Below are 19,265 nucleotides of genomic sequence, written 5' to 3' on the forward strand. Positions count from 1 at the left end.
GCCAGAATGTAGAGAGTGAGAGTTGGACAGAGAGCCAATCCCTCATCAACTGTACAGTATTAATTACACTCTGCTGCTCCAATGGGCTGGCAAATTAAAACACAACCCACTTCATAGGAGGGTTTAACACTGGATTACTGTGTGTGTGTGTGTGTGTGTGTGTGTGTGTGTGTGTGTGTGTGTGTGTAGAAGCTTTTCCACCCAGATCAGCCTTTCACAGCGTTGAGCAGTGTGCAAAAGCAGTGTGTGTGTTGGGGTGGGGGTCATAATTTTGGCAATAGCTTTTGCACACTGCTCAACGCTGTGAAAGGCTGATCTGGGTGGAAAAGCTTCTACACACACACACACACACACACACACACACACACACACACACACACACACACACACACACACACACACAGTAATCCAGTGTTAAACCCTCCTATGAAGTGGGTTGTGTTTTAATTTGCCAGCCCATTGGAGCAGCAGAGTGTAATTAATACTGTACAGTTGATGAGGGATTGGCTCTCTGTCCAACTCTCACTCTCTACATTCTGGCAAACTACAGTAGCCGCAAACACCAACCTGGTTTCAGCTCGGTGGGGAATACGTTTCAAAGGGTTTGATCTACTCAGATGACAGATCAGCCACACACACACACACACACACACACACACACACACACACACACACACACACACACACACACACACACACACACACACACCATCCTCAACTAAAATACACCCTCTCTGCTCCTCTCATCCTCTTCCTCCTCTCATCCAGCCTCTCAACTCTCCCCGATATCCCTTTTAGTAGCACCTCTTAAAGTCTCCTCTAGACACTGATCCTAGATCAGTTTAGTGTTTCTCCCCATGATAGTTACGGTCATGACTTGTGGAGGAAAAGCTGATCCTAGATCAGTTTAGTGTTTCTCCCCATGATAGTTACGGTCATGACTTGTGGAGGAAAAGCTGATCCTAGATCTGTGCCCGAACCCAACTTCCATCCAGAGCAGTTTTTTTCTGACTTGTAAAATATGTTCCAAATGGCACCACCTTCCCTATATAGCGCACTGGTTAAGAGTAGTGCACTAAAGAGGGAGTAGGGTGCCATTTGGGATGCAGACGTAATATCCCACTGCATGCGAAGTGGCTAACTGACTGACTTTTCTCTCACAGACTGGGCCATGAACCTCTATCAGCCTGCATGGCAGATCCCAGGTACACACTCTGCAAAATGTCTGCTTGACTCTTTTTCCCTCCGGAAAGGAGAACGGAGAAAAAATAAGCAAGAGACATTTTGTAAAAGGTTATATGTTGCTGAATATGATGGAAATAGCCATATCTGAAGCTCCTCCCAGTAAACAGAAATACTAGTGGCAAACATGTTATATAATACCGGTCTATATATTGGTCCAGTGACTTGTTATAGAATAGATATCTCAACATCAGCCTCTTACGCAGATCAGATAAACCTCCATGGTCTTTGTTTTGGTTCTCTTCAGGAGTTTCCGCCCTCATTGATGTAAACCGAAATGATTGTCATGAATTACAGTTGTTTATGCTTCTGAATGGAGATTATTCGTGTGTGTGTGTGTGTGTGTGTGTGTGTGTGTGTGTGTGTGTGTGTGTGTGTGTGTGTGTGTGTGTGTGTGTGTGTGTGTGTGTGTGTGTGTGTGTGTGTGTGTGTGTGTGTGTGTGTGTGTGTGTGTGTGTGTGTGTGTGTGTGCGCCTGCCTGCCTGCCTGCCTGCCTGCCGGGAGGATGTTTTGGTTTCCCCTCCCTGGTGTGTTAAAAGAGATTTAGCGATTAGCGGTCACCCTCAGGATGCCCCTGTGTGTGGTGTTGTCTTTTGGGTGCTGTGGTAGGCTGTGAAAACACAGGGTGAAAGTAGGCACCGCTCCCCCTGTTAGCTCAAGCCATGCATGGGGACATCCAGACTGGCAGTGGTGCGACATGCTCGAGGAAGCGTTGAAACTCTGTGTGTGTTACGGAAAGTCTCTAGTCGTGTGTGTGTGTATGTGTGTCTGAGGGTGTGGGGAAGTCGACCACAATGCCATTAGAAGAGGCAGACACACTGACAGAGCGCTGATTACCCACTAACACACACACACACACACACACAGACACACACACACACAAGTTTCATACTCAAGCATGTCCCAGTCTGTCCGGGTGTCCCTATGCACACACACACACTGATGCATTGAATTTAGAAACAGAAAATGTATATAACCCAAATGGCAGATTAGTGTCAAACTGTTAATAAATGATATGGCTGTTGACTAATAGGATAATGCAATGTAATTGGAGATTGGATTAGTAAATTGTTTGATATGAGTGTGTCTGAGCCCATTCTAGTTATTGTAGAGCTAGACAGATGGAGTTTGAGCTCCATTCTGGTTATTGTAGAGCTAGACAGATGGAGTTTGAGCTCCATTCTGGTTATTGTAGAGCTAGACAGATGGAGTTTGAGCTCCATGCTGGTTATTGTAGAGCTAGACAGATGGAGTTTGAGCTCCATTCTGGTTATTGTAGAGCTAGACAGATGGAGTTTGAGCTCCATTCTGGTTATTGTAGAGCTAGAGTGATGGTGTAGGCTGATACAGTAAATCAAATCAAATGTATTTATATAGCCCTTCTTACATCAGCTGATATCTCAAAGTGCTGTACAGAAACCCAGCCTAAAACCCCAAACAGCAAGCAATGCAGGTGTAGAAGCACGGTGGCTAGGAAAAACTCCCTAGAAAGCCAGGAACCTAGGAAGAAACCTAGAGGAACCAGGCTATGAGGGGTGGCCAGTCCTCTTCTGGCTGTGCTGGGTGGAGATTATAACAGCACATAGCCTAGATGTTCAAATGTTCATAGATGACCAGCATGGTCAAATAATAATAATCATAGTAGTTGTTGAGGGTGCAACAAGTCAGTAACACAAGTGTAAGGGTCAGTTGGCTTTTTCATAGCCGATCTTTGAGAGTATCTCTACCGCTCCCGCTGTCTCTAGAGAGTTGAAAACAGCAGGTCTGGGACAGGTAGCACGTCCGGTGAATAGGTCAGGGTTCCAGCAGGTCTGGGACAGCAGGTCTGGGACAGGTAGCACGTCCGGTGAACAGGTCAGGGTTCCATAGCTGCGGGCAGAACAGTTGGAACTGGAGCAGCAGCACGGCCAGGTGAACTGGGGACAGCAAGGAGTCATCAAGCCAGGTAGTCCTGAGGCATGGTCCTAGGGCTCAGGTCCTTCGAGAGAGAGAGAAAGAAAGAAAGAGAGAATTAGAGAGAGCATATTTAAATTCACACAGGACACCGGAAAAGACAAGAGAAATACTCCAGATGTGACAGACTGACCCCAGCCCCCCGACACATAAACTACTGCAGCATAAATACTGGAGGCTGAGACAGGAGGGGTCAGGAGACACTGTGGCCCCATCCGATGAAACCCCCGGACAGGGCCAAACAGGTAGGATATAACCCCACCCAGTTTGCCAAAGCACAGCCTCCACACCACTGGAGGGATATCTCCAACCACCAACATACCATCCCGGGACAAGGCCGAGTATAGCCCACAAAGATCTCCGCCACGGCACAGCCCAAGGGGGGGCGCCAACCCAGACAGGAAGACCACGTCAGTGACTCAACCCACTCAAGTGACGCACCCCTCCCAGGGACGGCATGGAAGAACACCAGCAAGCCAGTGACTCAGCCCCCGTAATAGGGGTAGAGGCAGAGAATCCCAGTGGAAAGAGGGGAAACCGGCCAGGCAGAGACAGCAAGGGCGGTTCGTTGCTCCAGCCTTTCCGTTCACCTTCACACCCCTGGGCCAGACTACACTTAATCATAGGACCTACTGAAGAGATATGTCTTCAGTAAAGACTTAAAGGTTGAGACTGAGTCTGCGTCTCTCACATGGGTAGGCAGACTATTCCATAAAAATGGAGCTCTATAGGAGAAAGCCCTGCCTCCAGCTGTTTGCTTAGAAATTCTAGGAACAATTAGGAGGCCCGCGTCTTGTGACCGTAGCGTACGTGTAGGTATGTACGGCAGGACCAAATCGGAAAGATAGGTAGGAGCAAGCCCATGTAATGCTTTGTAGGTTAGCAGTAAAACCTTGAAATCAGCCCTTGCCTTAACAGGAAGCCAGTGTAGGGAGGCTAGCACTGGAGTAATATGATCAAATTTTTGGTTCTTGTCAGGATTCTAGCAGCCGTATTTAGCACTAACTGAAGTGTATTTAGTGCTTTATCCTGGTAGCCGGAAAGTAGAGCATTGCAGTAGTTCAGCCTAGAAGTAACAAAGGCATGGATACATTTTTCTGCGTCATTTTTGGACAGAAAGTTTCTGATTTTTGCAATGTTACGTAGATGGAAAAAAGATGTCCTTCAAACAGTCTTGATATGTTCTTCAAAAGAGAGATCAGGGTCCAGAGTAACGCCGGGGTCCTTCACAGTTTTATTTGAGACGACTGTACAACCATCCAGATTAATTGTCAGATTCAACAGAAGATCTCTTTGTTTCTTGTGACCTAGAACAAGCATCTCTGTTTTGTCCGAGTTTAAGAGTAGAAAGTTTGCAGCCATCCACTTCCTTATCCTCTCTGGGCTAGGTGGGACGCTTGCGTCCCACCTACTCAACAGCCAGTGTAATCCCGTGGCGCGATATTCAAATACCTTAGAAATGCTATTAGTTCAATTTCTCAAACATATGACTATTTTACACCATTTTAAAGACAAGACTCTCGTTAATCTAACCACACTGATCGATTTCAAAAAGGCTTTACAACGAAAACAAAACATTAGATTATGTCAGCAGAGTACCCAGCCAGAAATAATCAGACATCCATTTTTCAAGCTAGCATATAATGTCACATAAACCCAAACCACAGCTAAATGCAGCACTAACCTTTGATGATCTTCATCAGATGACACCCCTAGGACATTATGTTATACAATACATGCATGTTTTGTTCAATCAAGTTCATATTTATATCAAAAACCAGCTTTTTACATTAGCGTGTGACTAGCATTCCCACCGAACACTTCCGGTGAATTTACTAAATTACTCACGATAAACGTTCACAAAAAACATAACAATTATTTTAAGAATTATAGATACAGAACTCCTCTATGCACTCGCTATGTCTGATTTTAAAATAGCTTTTCGGTGAAAGCACATTTTTCAATATTCTCAGTAGATAGCCCGGCATCACAGGGCTAGCTATTTAGACACCCAGCAAGTTTAGCACTCACCAAAGTCAGATTTACTATAAGAAAAATGTTATTACCTTTGCTGTTCTTCGTCGGAATGCACTACCAGGACTTCTACTTCAATAACAAATGTTGGTTTGGTCCCAAGTAATCCATAGTTATGTCCAAATAGCGGCGTTTTGTTCGTGCATTCAAGACACTATCCGAATGGTAAAGAAGGGTGACGAGCACGACGCATTTCGTGACAAAAGAATTCTAAATATTCCATTACCGTACTTCGAAACATGTCAACCGCTGTTTAAAATCAGTTTTTATGCCATTTTTCTCGTAAAAAAGCGATAATATTCTGACCGGGAGTGGTGGTTTTCGTTCATAGAGAGAGAAAATAAAAACATCTTGTGCCCTCGTGCACGAGCCCCAGTCTGATGGTCTTCTGACAGGCCACTATCCAAACGCGCTAATGTGTTTCAGCCAGGGGCTGCCTCGATATCATTCAGCTTTTTCCCGGGTTCTGAGAGCCTATGGGAGCCGTAGGAAGTGTCACGTTACAGCAAAGATCCTCAGTCTTCAATAAAAAGAGCCAAGATGAACAAGAACTTGTCAGACAGGCCAGGAATCTTCTCAGGTTTTTGCCTGCCATATGAGTTCTGTTATACTCACAGACACCATTCAAACAGTTGTAGAAACTTTAGGGTGTTTTCTATCCAAAGCCAATAATTATATGCATATTCTAGTTACTGGGCAGGAGTAGTAACCAGATTAAATCGGGTACGTTTTTTATCCGGCCGTGTAAATACTGCCCCCTATCCCCAACAGGTTAAGTCTGAGACACAGGCTTCTAGTGAGGGCAATTTTGGGGCTTCACCATGTTTCATTGAAATGTACAGCTGTGTGTCATCCGCATAGCAGTGAAATTTAACATTATGCTTTCGAATGACATCCCCAAGAGGTAAAATATATAGTGAAAACAATAGTGGTCCTAAAACGGAACCTTGAGGAACACCGAAATGTACAGTTGATTTGTCAGAGGACAAACCATTCACAGAGACAAACTGATATCTTTCCAACAGATAAGACCTAAACCAGGCCAGAACTTGTCCATGTAGACCAATTTGGGTTTCCAATCTCTCCAAAAGAATATGGTGATCGATGGTATCAAAAGCAGCACTAAGATCTAGGAGCACGAGGACAGACGCAGAGCCTCGGTCTGACGTCATTAAAAGGTCATTTACCACCTTCACAAGTGCAGTCTCAGTGCTATGATGGGGTCTAAAACCAGACTGAAGCATTTCGTATACATTGTTTGTCTTCAGGAACTTTTTTTTCAACACCTCATACAGTACAGTGTGTGTTGTGTGTGCATGTTTTTTTTCCAGCCCAGTCTAAACTGAGGTCTAAGATTGAAGACCATGATTAGTTGATTATTAGAATCAGATGTGTTAGTGGTGGGCTGGAACAAAAACCTGCAGACACTGTATCCCTCTAGCGCCAGGACTGCCCATCAAGGTCACACATGAAGCCTGTTTCTATGACTGTGAGAGGTTATTGACAGCGTGGTGGCCATAAGGGGGCAGTATTACAGTGTTTAACCCCCTTAGGGAGAAGGTCATAGCTCAGCTGGTGTGGTGATGGGACTCGCATAGTGTTATAGCGCTCTGCCTCTCATTGAGTTGACTGTATCAGGTGGACGTCTTTACATGCAAACACTATTAAAGAGAGCTTTACTAACACAATTTATGTTTGATAGCTTTAGGGAAAGATAGATGGTTGATATGGCATTATTGATATAATTCTTAATGATGATTATGATGATCAACGTGAAGTATCAGTATCAGGGATAACTCTATTGACAGTCTGCTGTAGGGTCGAGAGCTGTGGCCAGTTTTCCCTCTTAATAAAACACAGCATGCAGCTTCAGTCAGGCATGAAATCTCCATGGTCCACTTTGCTCTGAGACAGCAAAATATATAAGAGAGGGATGGAGGGAGGGAGAGACTGATGAAAGGGAGGGAGGGGGAGAGATGGACGGAGGGGAGAGAGATGGACAGAGAAAGGGAGGGGAGAGAGATGGACGGAGGGGGAGAGAGATGGACAGAGAAAGGGAGGGGGAGAGAGCTGGATGGAGGGGAGAGAGATGGACGGAGGGGGAGAGAGATGGACGGAGAAAGGGAGGGAGTGGATGGTTCCTAACTGCACTGTGGCTTGATGCTAATGCACTCCTAATGGATCCTTGGATTCTACCTAGGGGGCCATCATTACAGACCTATCCCAGCATGCACTGCTGCACAGTTTTTTTAGCTCCACTGGGGTTTCAGTCGGTGTCTGCTCAGAGACCTTTAGGCGTATCCTCCTGCATGCTAGTGTGTCTGTGTTGTGTTTCTATGTGTTATGTTTGTGAGGGGTTGTGGAGAGTGGAATGCGAGAGACCATGCTAAACATCGTGGCCAGCACACTCAACCGACCTTGCTCTCTTTCAGTGGACAAGAACAAGGCGCGGGGGACGCCGTTGGCGAGGACCCTCTCCCAGACCAGCACCACTACTCAGGTCGGAGGACCCAGCCAACCCCAGCCGCCCCAACCAGACCTGGTCCCAGTCCCTGCCGTCCTTCTCCCAGTCCAGGGACCAGTGGTCTCGGCATCCCGCCCGGCCCGGGCTGTAGTGGAGGCTAAGCCGGCCACGGCGGCCCAGTACCGAGCCCAGTGTGAGAAGAAGAACCAGAGCCTTCAGCAGCTCCGAAGGCTCCTGGAGCAGGGCAACCGCCGGATAGAGGCCCTGGCTACCGTGGTGCAGCACCTCTTCACCGAGGTAACACTGGAATATGTCTGGGTTTTACTGTACCTTGGTGTGCTGCTCTGTCACTTTACCCTTACCTACATGTACAAATGACCTCCACTAACCTGTACCCGCGCACATTGACTTGGTACCGGTACCCCCTGTATACAGCCTCGTAATTGTTATTATTCTTTGTTTTTGTTTTGTTTATTTAGTAAATCATTTCTTAACTCTATTTTCTTAACTGCATTGTTGATTAAGGGCTTGTCAGTAAGCATTTCACAGTAAGGTCTACTACACCTGTTGTATTCGGCGCATGTGACATAAAGTGTGATTTGTTTTGTTTCTTGTAGTTAGGTGCTTGGTGAGCTAAAGGAATGTCCTCGATCTGTTTTTAGTAACTATGGCCTTGTTGTTATAGAGGTCAGAGAACCATATCTGTTCTCTGTGTGTTTGAGTAGTCGCATGGATATTATTCATGTAGCAATATAGATATAGTGGGTGTTGGTTGGTTGACTTGCAGAGCTTCTGTTTACATGACTGAGGAGGAGGAGGAGGAGGAGGCAGGAAGGACAAAGGACAGTAATCTCACCACACCCACTCACCATTTAGGGTCCATGGCTGTCATCAAATACACAGCACCTTTCCATCCAGAACTATGTATGACTATTGATGAGTGGGTGTCAACGGTATGCTGTGGTTGGCAGCATGCATGAAGTATCTGTTTTCTCTGCTGTCTTCTGTTGTCCACTGCTAAAACAAGCTGTGTGTGTGTGTGTGTGTGTGTGTGTGTGTGTGTGTGTGTGTGTGTGTGTGTGTGTGTGTGTGTGTGTGTGTGTGTGAGACTGCCGCCAGTCAAAAGCAGCCTCTCAATCGACCAAACTGAGTTCCTGTCTCTGAGGGGGTGTTCTATCAGTGTTTTAAGCCAGCGATTGGTCCAGCCAGGCGAGTGGGTGTGGCTTGTGTGGATAATCCCGCCGTGTCACTCACAGAATCCCGGACTTGGATAGGCTACTGTGTAAATATTTGCAGAGATCTTTACCCTCCTCTGTCTTCAGGACGAACGTTTGAAAACGCTCATTGTGATCGAGTGACATCTCTTGACAGCACATGTCAAACACCGTAGGAGATTTTTAATTATACGCTTTGTGTATTTAGGATTGAGAGGAATCATCCCCGAATTAAAACATGAATTATAGACCAGAATCTAACACCGAGAGAGAATGAGGTTTCACTACTCTGTAAATCCTTTCATGACAGGCATTTCCACATCAATCTTTTGTCATACTTTGAATTATTCTGGTACGGCAGGAACATGCCTGGAATAGCAGTGATAATCTGCTCCAGGTGCCGAAATCCCTGGGCGTTTATAAAGTATACTGGCTCACCTTGCTTTAACAATTTTATGAGGGCAATGTGAACTTTTCAAATTCTTCATATGTATGACAACTGGCTAGGGAATGTGCAGCTCACAACCTCTTTCCCCAGGTTCTCTCTCTTTCTCTCTACCTCTGTCTGTCTCTCTCTTTCTCTCTCTCTCTCTCTCTCTCTCTCTACCATCTCTCTCTCATTCTCTCTACCTCTGTCTCTCTCTCTACCTCTGTCTCTCTCTCTCTCATTCTCTCTCTCTCTCTCTCTACCATCTCTCTCTCTCATTCTCTCTACCTCTGTCTCTCTCTCTACCTCTGTCTCTCTCTCTCTCTCTCATTCTCTCTACCTCTGTCTGTCTGTCGTCTGCCTCTCTCTCTCTCTCTCTCTCTCTACCATCTCTCTCTCATTCTCTCTACCTCTGTCTCTCTCTCTCTCATTCTCTCTCTCTCTCTCTACCATCTCTCTCTCTCATTCTCTCTACCTCTGTCTCTCTCTCTACCTCTGTCTCTCTCTCTCTCTCATTCTCTCTACCTCTGTCTGTCTGTCTGTCTGTCTGTCTGTCTGTCTCTCTCTCTCTCTCTCTCTCTCTCTCTACCATCTCTCTCTCTCATTCTCTCTACCTCTGTCTCTCTCTCTACCTCTGTCTCTCTCTCTCTCATTCTCTCTACCTCTGTCTGTCTGTCTGTCTGTCTGTCTCTCTCTCTCTCTCTCTCTCTCTCTCTCTCTCTACCATCTCTCTCTCTCATTCTCTCTACCTCTGTCTCTCTCTCTACCTCTGTCTCTCTCTCTCTCATTCTCTCTACCTCTGTCTCTCTCTCTCTCATTCTCTCTACCTCTGTCTCTCTCTCTCTCATTCTCTCTACCTCTGTCTCTCTCTCTCTCATTCTCTCTACCTCTGTCTCTCTCTCTCTCTCATTCTCTCTACCTCTGTCTCTCTCTCTCTCTCTCATTCTCTCTACCTCTGTCTCTCTCTCTCTCTCTCATTCTCTCTACCTCTGTCTCTCTCTCTCTCTCTCATTCTCTCTACCTCTGTCTCTCTCTCTCTCTCTCATTCTCTCTACCTCTGTCTCTCTCTCTCTCTCTCATTCTCTCTACCATGTCCTAAAGCTGATTTAGTCCTAAGTTTCTCCTCACAAATGGGACTTGCTGTCATGTTGTAAGTGTATCTGATATATTACCCCACATCTGGTATCAATGAAGAACCGTAACAGCACGGTTATGTGTTTAAAGGAGGGGGGGGGGGGAGAGGTGGTCTATATCCAGTCTTGTGATGTTGACCACTCCTCCCATCTGCTGACCCTACCTGACCAGAGGTGTTACACACACTGAACTTCACACTAACACACACTGACTTTCACACTAACACACACTGACCTTCACACTAACACACACTGACCTTCACACTAACACACACTGACCTTCACACTAGCACACACTTACCTTCACACTAGCACACACTGACCTTCACACTAACACACACTGACCTTCACACCAACACACACTGACCTTCACACTAACACACATGGATCTTCACATTAACACACACTGAACTTCACATTAACACACACTGAGCTTCACACTAACACACACTGAGCTTCACACTAACACACACTGATCTTCACTAACACACACTGAGCTTCACACTAACACACACTGAGCTTCACACTAACACACACTGAGCTTCACACTAACACACACTGAGCTTCACACTAACACACACTGAGCTTCACACTAACACACACTGAGCTTCACACTAACACACACTGAGCTTCACACTAACACACACTGAGCTTCACACTAACACACACTGAGCTTCACACTAACACACACTGAGCTTCACACTAACACACACCGTCTATCTCTCTGTCTGGGTGGTGTGATAGTGATGGGAGAGAACACAGTCTATCACACCACTCAGACAGAGAGATAGTGATGGGAGAGAACACAGTCTATCACACCACTCAGACAGAGAGATAGTGATGGGAGAGAACACAGTCTATCACACCACTCAGACAGAGATAGTGATGGGAGAGAACACAGTCTATCACACCACTCAGACAGAGATAGTGATGGGAGAGAACACAGTCTATCACACCACTCAGACAGAGATAGTGATGGGAGAGAACACAGTCTATCACACCACTCAGACAGAGAGATAGTGATGGGAGAGAACAGTCTATCTCCTGTAAACCTGGTTTCATCTCCTAGAGAATAGAACCACCATGTGGCTTCACCTTCCACAACATTCACTCCTCCACAGGTGCTGTTGTGTAACAGACTGAACTGAGCGGTCGTTAGATAGTAGAAAATCATCTCCAATATGCTGTTCTGAATCAGACAACGTTGGTTTCTTTATCAAGTTAACCTGTTATGGCTAGGGGGCAGTATTTTCACGGCTGGATAAAAAACGTACCCGATTTAATCTGGTTATTAGTCCTGCCCAGAAACTAGAATATGCATATAATTATTAGCTTTGGATAGAAAACACTCCAAAGTTTCTAAAACTGTTTGAATGGTGTCTGTGAGTATAACAGAACTCATTTGGCAGGCCAAAACGTGAGAAGATTCTGTACAGGAAGTACCCTGTCTGACGATTTCTTGAACTTCTTTGCCATCTCTATCCATTACAAAGGATCTCTGCTCTAATGTGACACTTCCTACGGCTTCCATGGGCGCTCAGAGCCCGGGAAAAAGCTGAATGACGTAATTCAAAGCCCTGGCTGAAACACACGAGCGCTTTTGCTAAGTGGTCTATCAGAGGACAAAGGGCTTAGGCTTGTGCACTGGCAGCCCCCCTCTTTCTGTTTTTCCCTCTATTTACCGAAAAGCAGATTCCCGGTCGGAATATTATCGCTTTTTTACGAGAAAAATGGCATAAAAATTGATTTTAAACAGCGGTTGACATGCTTCGAAGTACGGTAATGAAATATTTAGAAATCTTTTGTCACGAAATGCGCCATGCGCACGACCCTTATTTACCATTCGGATAGTGTCTAGAACGCACAAACAAAACGCCGCTATTTGGATATAACGATGGATTATTTTGGACCAAACCAACATTTGTTATTGAAGTAGAAGTCCTGGGAGTGCATTCTGACGAAGAACAGGAAAGGTAATCAAACTTTTCTAATAGTAAATCAGATATTGGTGAGTGCTAAACTTGGTGGGTGTCTAAATAGCTAGCCCTGTGATGCCAGGCTATCTACTGAGAATATTGTAAAATGTGCTTTCACCGAAAAGCTATTTTAAAATCGGACATATCGAGTGCATAGAGGAGTTCTGTATCTATAATTCTTAAAATAATTGTTATGCTTTTTGTGAACGTTTATCGTGAGTAATTTAGTAAATTCACTGGAGGTTTGCGCGGGGTATGCTAGTTCTGAACGTCACATGCTAATGTAAAAAGGCTGGTTTTTGATATAAATATGAACTTGATTGAACAAAACATGCATGCATTGTATAACATAATGTCCTAGGGTTGTCATCTGATGAAGATCATCAAAGGTTAGTGCTGCATTTAGCTGTGGTTTTGTTTTTTGTGACATTATATGCTAGCTTGAAAAATGGGTAGTCTGATTATTTCTGGCTGGGTACTCTGCTGACAAAATCTAATGTTTTGCTTTCGCTGTAAAGCCTTTTTGAAATTGGACAATGTGGTTAGATTAACGAGAGTCTTGTCTTTAAAATGCTGTAAAATAGTCATATGTTTGAAAAATGGACGTTTTCGGATTTTAGAGGAATTTGTATTTCGCGCCACGCCCATCATTGGATATTGGAGCAGGTGTTCCGCTAGCGGAACGTCTAGATGTAAGAGGTTAAGGAAATCATTCGTTGTGTCAAGTCCTGTATCAAGTCAAGGGATTGGTTTCCTTTTCCACTTTCTAACCGAACACCCCTCTAATGGAGAAGACAGACGGAATGCTTTTCTGGCTTTCTATTGATTAGAGAGATGGATTGAAGGGGAGACGGGGGAGGGAGAGAAATGGAGGAGGGACTGGGGGAGAGAGGGACTAATGCACCAGCTGCAGTGTCAAGCCTCCCTGCAGGTGGGGAGAGAAGGCAGGGACAAGGGTAAAGGGGTGGGGATGTTGGGTTCCACCACATCACCTGTGAGCTGTACATCTGGGGCTATCAATAACCCCGCCCCCCAGCCTCGGGCCTTACCGTAATCCTCCTGATAGAGGGAGAAGAGAGGTTCCTATCTGAGGAACAGCAATGAGCTCTCTGAATGTAGTAGAGGTTGTCATGCCAACTAAACATGAGAGCAAACTTAAAACTCTCTAACAAAGTACCGTAATTTCCGGACTATTAAGCGCACCTGAATATAAACCGCACCCACTGAATTAAAAAATATATATTATTTTGAACATAAATAAGCCGCACATGTCTATAAGCCGCAGGTGCCTACCGGTACATTGAAACAAATGAACTTTACACAGGCTTTAACGAAACACGGCTTGTAACAAAAATAAATAGGCTTTAACGAAACACGGCTTGTAGCAGTAAGCTTTAGTTGTCTTTTTGCACTGAGTCAATTCCTCACGCTGCTGTTTCCAACGTCTTATCATCGACTCATTAAGACCAAGCTCCCGTGCAGCAGCTCTATTTCCATTTCCAACAGCCAGATCAATCGCCTTCAACTTGAAAGCTGCATCATATGCATTTCTCCGTGTCTTTGCCATGATGAGGGTGACAAAATGACTACCGTAATCGGAATGATGGGAAGTTTGAGAGCGCTCAATTTAATCTAAACAGTAAACAAAAAAGTTGTTTGACCTTAACCCATTCGGCAATTTCATTGGTCTAATGAAATCTTCATGCCGCCAAAAAACTGAGCACGTCACAGAATGTGTTTTTTTGGAGAAAAAAAAATTGAAAGTGGGAAAAATCTATATTAGCCGCGTCATTGTTTAAGCCGCGAGGTTCAAAGTGTGGGAAGAAAGTTGCGGCTTATAGTCCGGAATTTACGGTAGTAATACTAATGAGTGATTAATACAATTATATTTAAAATGTCCCCCTAGATAAACCCAGGTCGCATTCATAAGGGGCACACAGTAGTGAAACGTTTGGGGGAAAAACCTAAAGCGTTGTTATAGTCCCTACCTGTTTCAGTATGTTTTCTCCCATTTGGTGCCTAATGAACACACCCATGATCTGGTGCCATCAGTTATTTTAGATTAGTCCACGTGGATATCTCCTGGTGTACATACGGTGTTGACTTGTAGTGTAATAGTGTGGATGACCGTGAAGGAGGGATGAATCCTCTTCTTTCTCCTGCTCGGGCTGTAAACGAGTGGAGAATAGCCCTCCTGTCTCATCCCTCCATCCGAGTACATTTCCGTTGTAGGGAACATTTCCTGGATAGCGTCTGGCTAGCTAGGAGGCTATTTAGAGAGTCTTGGCAGTGAAATATCTCTTCACTGATAGCATTAAGCTTTCTATTGACTCTACAGTGCCAGACTCTCTGTTTGTGTGAGTCTTATCTAAAGGGAGAATGCCAGTACTATCTTGGCCTGCCGAGAGCACTTGAAAGCACCACGTAGAAGATTCTACAGCGCAAACCAAGCCAGAAATGGAATGGATTAGCCAGCTTTGACGTTAAGGACACGAGTCAAAGATGGCATAAAAAAAACCAGTTTATTAGGCTTAATAGGACTCCGCTATACAACAGCAGTTTGAGCATCTCCACTGTAACTATGTAACAGGCTAGCTAATAGGCAATGGCCAAGCTCGCTTTGATTCCCTATAGGTCATGTCTTTTGAAAAGTAGAACCTAGTGTGTTGTTAGTGCCGCTAATGTTTATTAATGGATTAGCCCCACAGACACATGTACTGTGCTCTTTTAAAGGGACCAGAGAGGCTTGACCATGCAGCACCCGAGGCCCAGAGCAGAGGGCCTTAGCCCAGTCTGACCTCACTCTCATCTAGCCCTCTCCCTCCACCACCCCCAGCTCCAGGCCCTGTCTCTAGGGGAACTCTACGTGGGCTGGAGCTGGGCCAGGGGCGGCTGGGTTGGAGGTGGGGAGGAACTGCTAGGCAGGGCTTGATGTGCTGAGTACTCCTTGGAGAGAGAGAGAGAGAGAGAAAAAAGAGAGAAAGATAAAGACAGGGAGAAGTTTCTTTGATGTAGACAGACCAGCTCCCTGAGCGAGCGAGAGAGTGAGAGGTGGAGGTGGTTGGTTGGTGTTGAAGAGGGGGAGGTTCCGACCAGGCACATTGTAGTGGAGCTCCTAGCTGTAGCACTTGGCCCTTCAGCGGCCCAGGGGGAATAACATGGGCTCCTCTGGCAGCAAAGCCTGCCTGAAGACTCCTCCACATACCAGAAAGAAAGGCAAGGTGTGTTTTTCTTTCTCTCTTTCTTTCTTTCTCTCTTTCTCTCTTTCTTTCTCTCTTTCTTTCTCTCTCTCTTTCTCGCTCCGTTTGCTTAATTTTTTTCGTTGTATTTTTGTTTTGCGCATCTGTTGGCGGGCTGTTTGGCCTCTCTCTCTCTCTCTCTCTCTCTCTCTCTCTCTCTATCTCTCTCTCTCTCTCTCTATCTCTCTCTCTCTCTCTCTCTCTCTCTCTCTCTCTCTCTCTCTCTCTCTCTCTATCTCTCTATCTCTCTCTCTCTCTCTCTCTCTCTCTCTATCTCTCTATCTCTCTCTCTCTCTCTCTCTGTCTCTCTCTCTCTGTCTCTCTCTCTCTCTCTCTCTCTCTCTCTCTGTCTCTGTCTCTGTCTCTCTCTCTCTCTCTCTCTATCTCTCTCTCTCTATCTTTTTCTATCTGCTGGTTCACTTACAGCTGACCGATCGGGTTCTTGACTATAATGTATGGGTGTGTGCATCATGCCATGTGTCAAATAGAGACGGTTATGAAGTGATCATTGTGTCTCTGTTTTAAAGAGTGTGGACATTTATTACAGCAGCGTCTCTGTTTGACCATTTTGAGAATCGTGTGTGTGTGTGTGTGTGTGTGTGTGTGTGTGAGAGAGCTCTAGGTTGGATTAGTACAGGGTGTAGCCTTCCATCCTTTCAGGATGTTGAGACAATGGTGATATGTATGAGAGTGTGAGTCCGTAAGAATGAACAAGTTCATGAGAGAATTTGTGTACGTGACGTCTCTGAGGAAGCATGTGTGTCTTAGTTTTAGACTATTTACTTATTAATGCGTAGGCCTGTGTCAGACGAGTTTTCATAGCACGTGTTCCCTGTTTCCAAGATGCCCTATGTCACTTCTAAGTCACCCTAAAAGTCGCCTCTCCACAGAATGATAACGGGGTGATATGGATACAGTGTCATAAGGGAAACAGTGTCTGATGTCCAGACAGCTGCTGAAAACGCTAGCCTGGTTCCCAAATCCGTTTGTGCTGTCTCGCCAACTCCTACGGACCATAGAAGATGGCAAGACGGCACTGACAGATCTGGGACCAGGCTATGAAAGTGCTGCTCTCAGAACTGTTCGGTCTCACAGTCTCTGAAGCCTACCCAGCGGGCTAATGTAGGTTATTGCAGGTTGTTCTTAGTTACAGCATTCCTCGACACGCCTATAGGAATATGTGCTGTTATTAGGTCACCATACTGAAGCCTTTAATTGTTCGAAGTCTAAGAAGCTATTGGTGCCCAGGAATGATGTTGTGGAAAGATGTCTGTCGGGCGAGTCATAATGTCTGACGTAAAACGATTGTCTGGTTCCACTTGAAACGAAAGTCTCACATAGTTTAGGAATAGTTTTTCCATGGACTTAATAACTAATCGTATCTCTCTGTCTCTCTCTCTCTCCGACAGCGTGAAGAGACATTGAAGCTGAAGAAAGGACTGTCCCTGGAGCTTTCTACCCTGCGCGATGAGCTCAGTAAGAAAAAACCACCTCAAGCATGTCTTCACTTCACCCCGCTGCTCCGTCTACCCCTCTACCTCTTACATATGCACCTTTATCAGCGCATCGGTTGCTCAAGGAAGAGCAAGTGTTGCCGAAGCAGAAAATCTGTAAATCAGAAAATCATCAACAAAAACATTTAACGAAAATATTTAATCTGCCAATTGTGTCTCGTTATGAGTGAAGCCAACAATTATTTTTTTTTTTTTTACAACACTCAATGTGAATGAACCTTCCCTCTGTTTCACTCTCATTCCCCTGACCTGTTGGCTTATCATTAAGGCCTTATCAGGTCGTCAACTGCCATCCAAAGCACGTTGTGCTGGCCAATCTCTGCCTCTGTTTAGACGTTGTTATTAGGTCCCACCCCCTAGGCATGCTGTATTTGGGAAGCGTGAATGCAAGCCTTGGCATGTTTTGCAAAAATGTGTGGGCCTGTGTGTACACCTGTTCGCGTGCAAGCATGTGTGTTTGCGAGTGTCAGGGAAATGCATTGAACTGATGTTATTGGTAGCCCGTGCAGCGGTCATAAAGCCTTAGTAATTACAGATACAGGCAGACAGTCTCCTTTGTCCGCGGTCTTCCTTCAAGCATGACTTACCGTCTTCCCTCCAAGCATTCACCATCAGTAGTTAGTGTTAGTGTTAGTCTCTCTGCAGCATCATCTTTGTTTACCCTTATGGAGACATGCTACATCACTGTGGTGACAGGACAATAGTCTTAACATAATGGGTTTGAGTGCTGTGGAACTGCTTGTCAGGGAAGGGGGTTGTTCTCTTTAGGAGGAAGTGTTCGGACTCTAATTCTGGAGAAGCGTCTGGTTGTTGTCGAGCAGGGATCAGCAACTAGATTACACCGCGGCCCGATTTATTTCTTGAGGAGATGCTCAGGGGTCCAGAACATAATTACAGATACTTTGTAGACTGCAAATTGACCGCATGAAGCCCAAACAGATATAATATTTGACTAAAACACAATCATTTCAAACCTTGCTTACATTTGGATACAATCACATATATCTATTATGCGTGGGGTATACTTATGAACAAAATAAAAATCACTTGGAGCTAATTTGCTGGTGTTTTTAGTCACTCTATGAATTTTTTACATGGGGGGCCAAATAAAATCATCTGCAGGCCAAATTCGGCCCGTGGACCGCCATTTGGGGAACCCTGTTGTAGTGCAATCTGACATTTTGACAATCTGACATTTCGATCCATGTTTCACCAGAATTTGGATGTTTAGAATGTTCAAATAATTCCAATTTTAAAAACATACATCCTTCCTCCCTTCAAGATGACCCCTGATCTAACACGACTGGATAGGTCAATAATATGTGATAGAATCCATGCTTACAGCTATCCATTTTTGTTAGTGGTGATCATTTCAAGGAAGGTGGGAAGGTGATTGTGAACATGTTGAAACATTCATTGTTCTGGATGCGTTTCATACATTACAAGGCATTCCATTCTGTTCTGTTCTGCCAATGACGCCAGAGTGGCGTTCCAGAGGAGTGGGCTTGTTCAGTTCTGTTCCTTGGACTTGGCCCAGACGCCAGATGTTGTAATGTGTTACGAAATGGAGAGGAAATGTGCGCCGTTTCACTTTACCCACGTGCCCCATGACCGTCTCAGACGTCGTGCCAGACCTCGTCAACCCTCGCCACCTGTGCAAGATGCCTTAGAGGCATCTGGTTGGAACGCCTGTACAATGTGGTTCTGATGAACAATACCAACGGTAGTGGTTCTGATGAACAATACCAACGGTAGTGGTTCTGATGAACAATACCAACGGCCGTCTGCTGTCAGGGATCTAGAGAGCTAGAAAGCCCCCTTCTCTTTTAAACAGACAGGCACACACACTCGCATGCATGATAGACACACACACAACACTCCGATTACAATTCTGTCGTTTTATTCCCTCACACACTTTTCTCTCTCACACACGTTTATACAATCAATACTTTTACTACACAGTTCTAGTGAAAACCATTCAGTCTCAACACACACACTCGTGCAAGCCCGGACACACCCTTTAACTGCCGTACCAAGCCCTCTCCCCCTAAAAGCAAACACGTGCATAG

The 19,265-nt window shown here is 45.2% G+C and overlaps 1 protein-coding gene across 3 annotated transcripts in view; it reads left to right on the plus strand.

Annotated features, from left to right (window-relative positions):
- The window catches only part of mtus1b (microtubule associated tumor suppressor 1b), a 96,238-nt gene that overhangs the window by 69,222 nt on the left and 7,751 nt on the right, over positions 1–19,265 (plus strand). For all 3 annotated transcript variants that reach the window (XM_045722932.2, XM_045722931.2, XM_045722929.2), the window contains 2 exons: positions 7,662–7,990; positions 17,092–17,158. In XM_045722932.2, the coding sequence (XP_045578888.2) occupies positions 7,662–7,990; positions 17,092–17,158 (396 nt within the window). The remainder of the gene's footprint in view (positions 1–7,661; positions 7,991–17,091; positions 17,159–19,265) is intronic.

This window comes from Salmo salar, chromosome 08 (genome assembly GCF_965601325.2).
Source record: "Salmo salar chromosome 08, fSalSal1, whole genome shotgun sequence".
Lineage (NCBI taxonomy): Eukaryota > Metazoa > Chordata > Actinopteri > Salmoniformes > Salmonidae > Salmo > Salmo salar.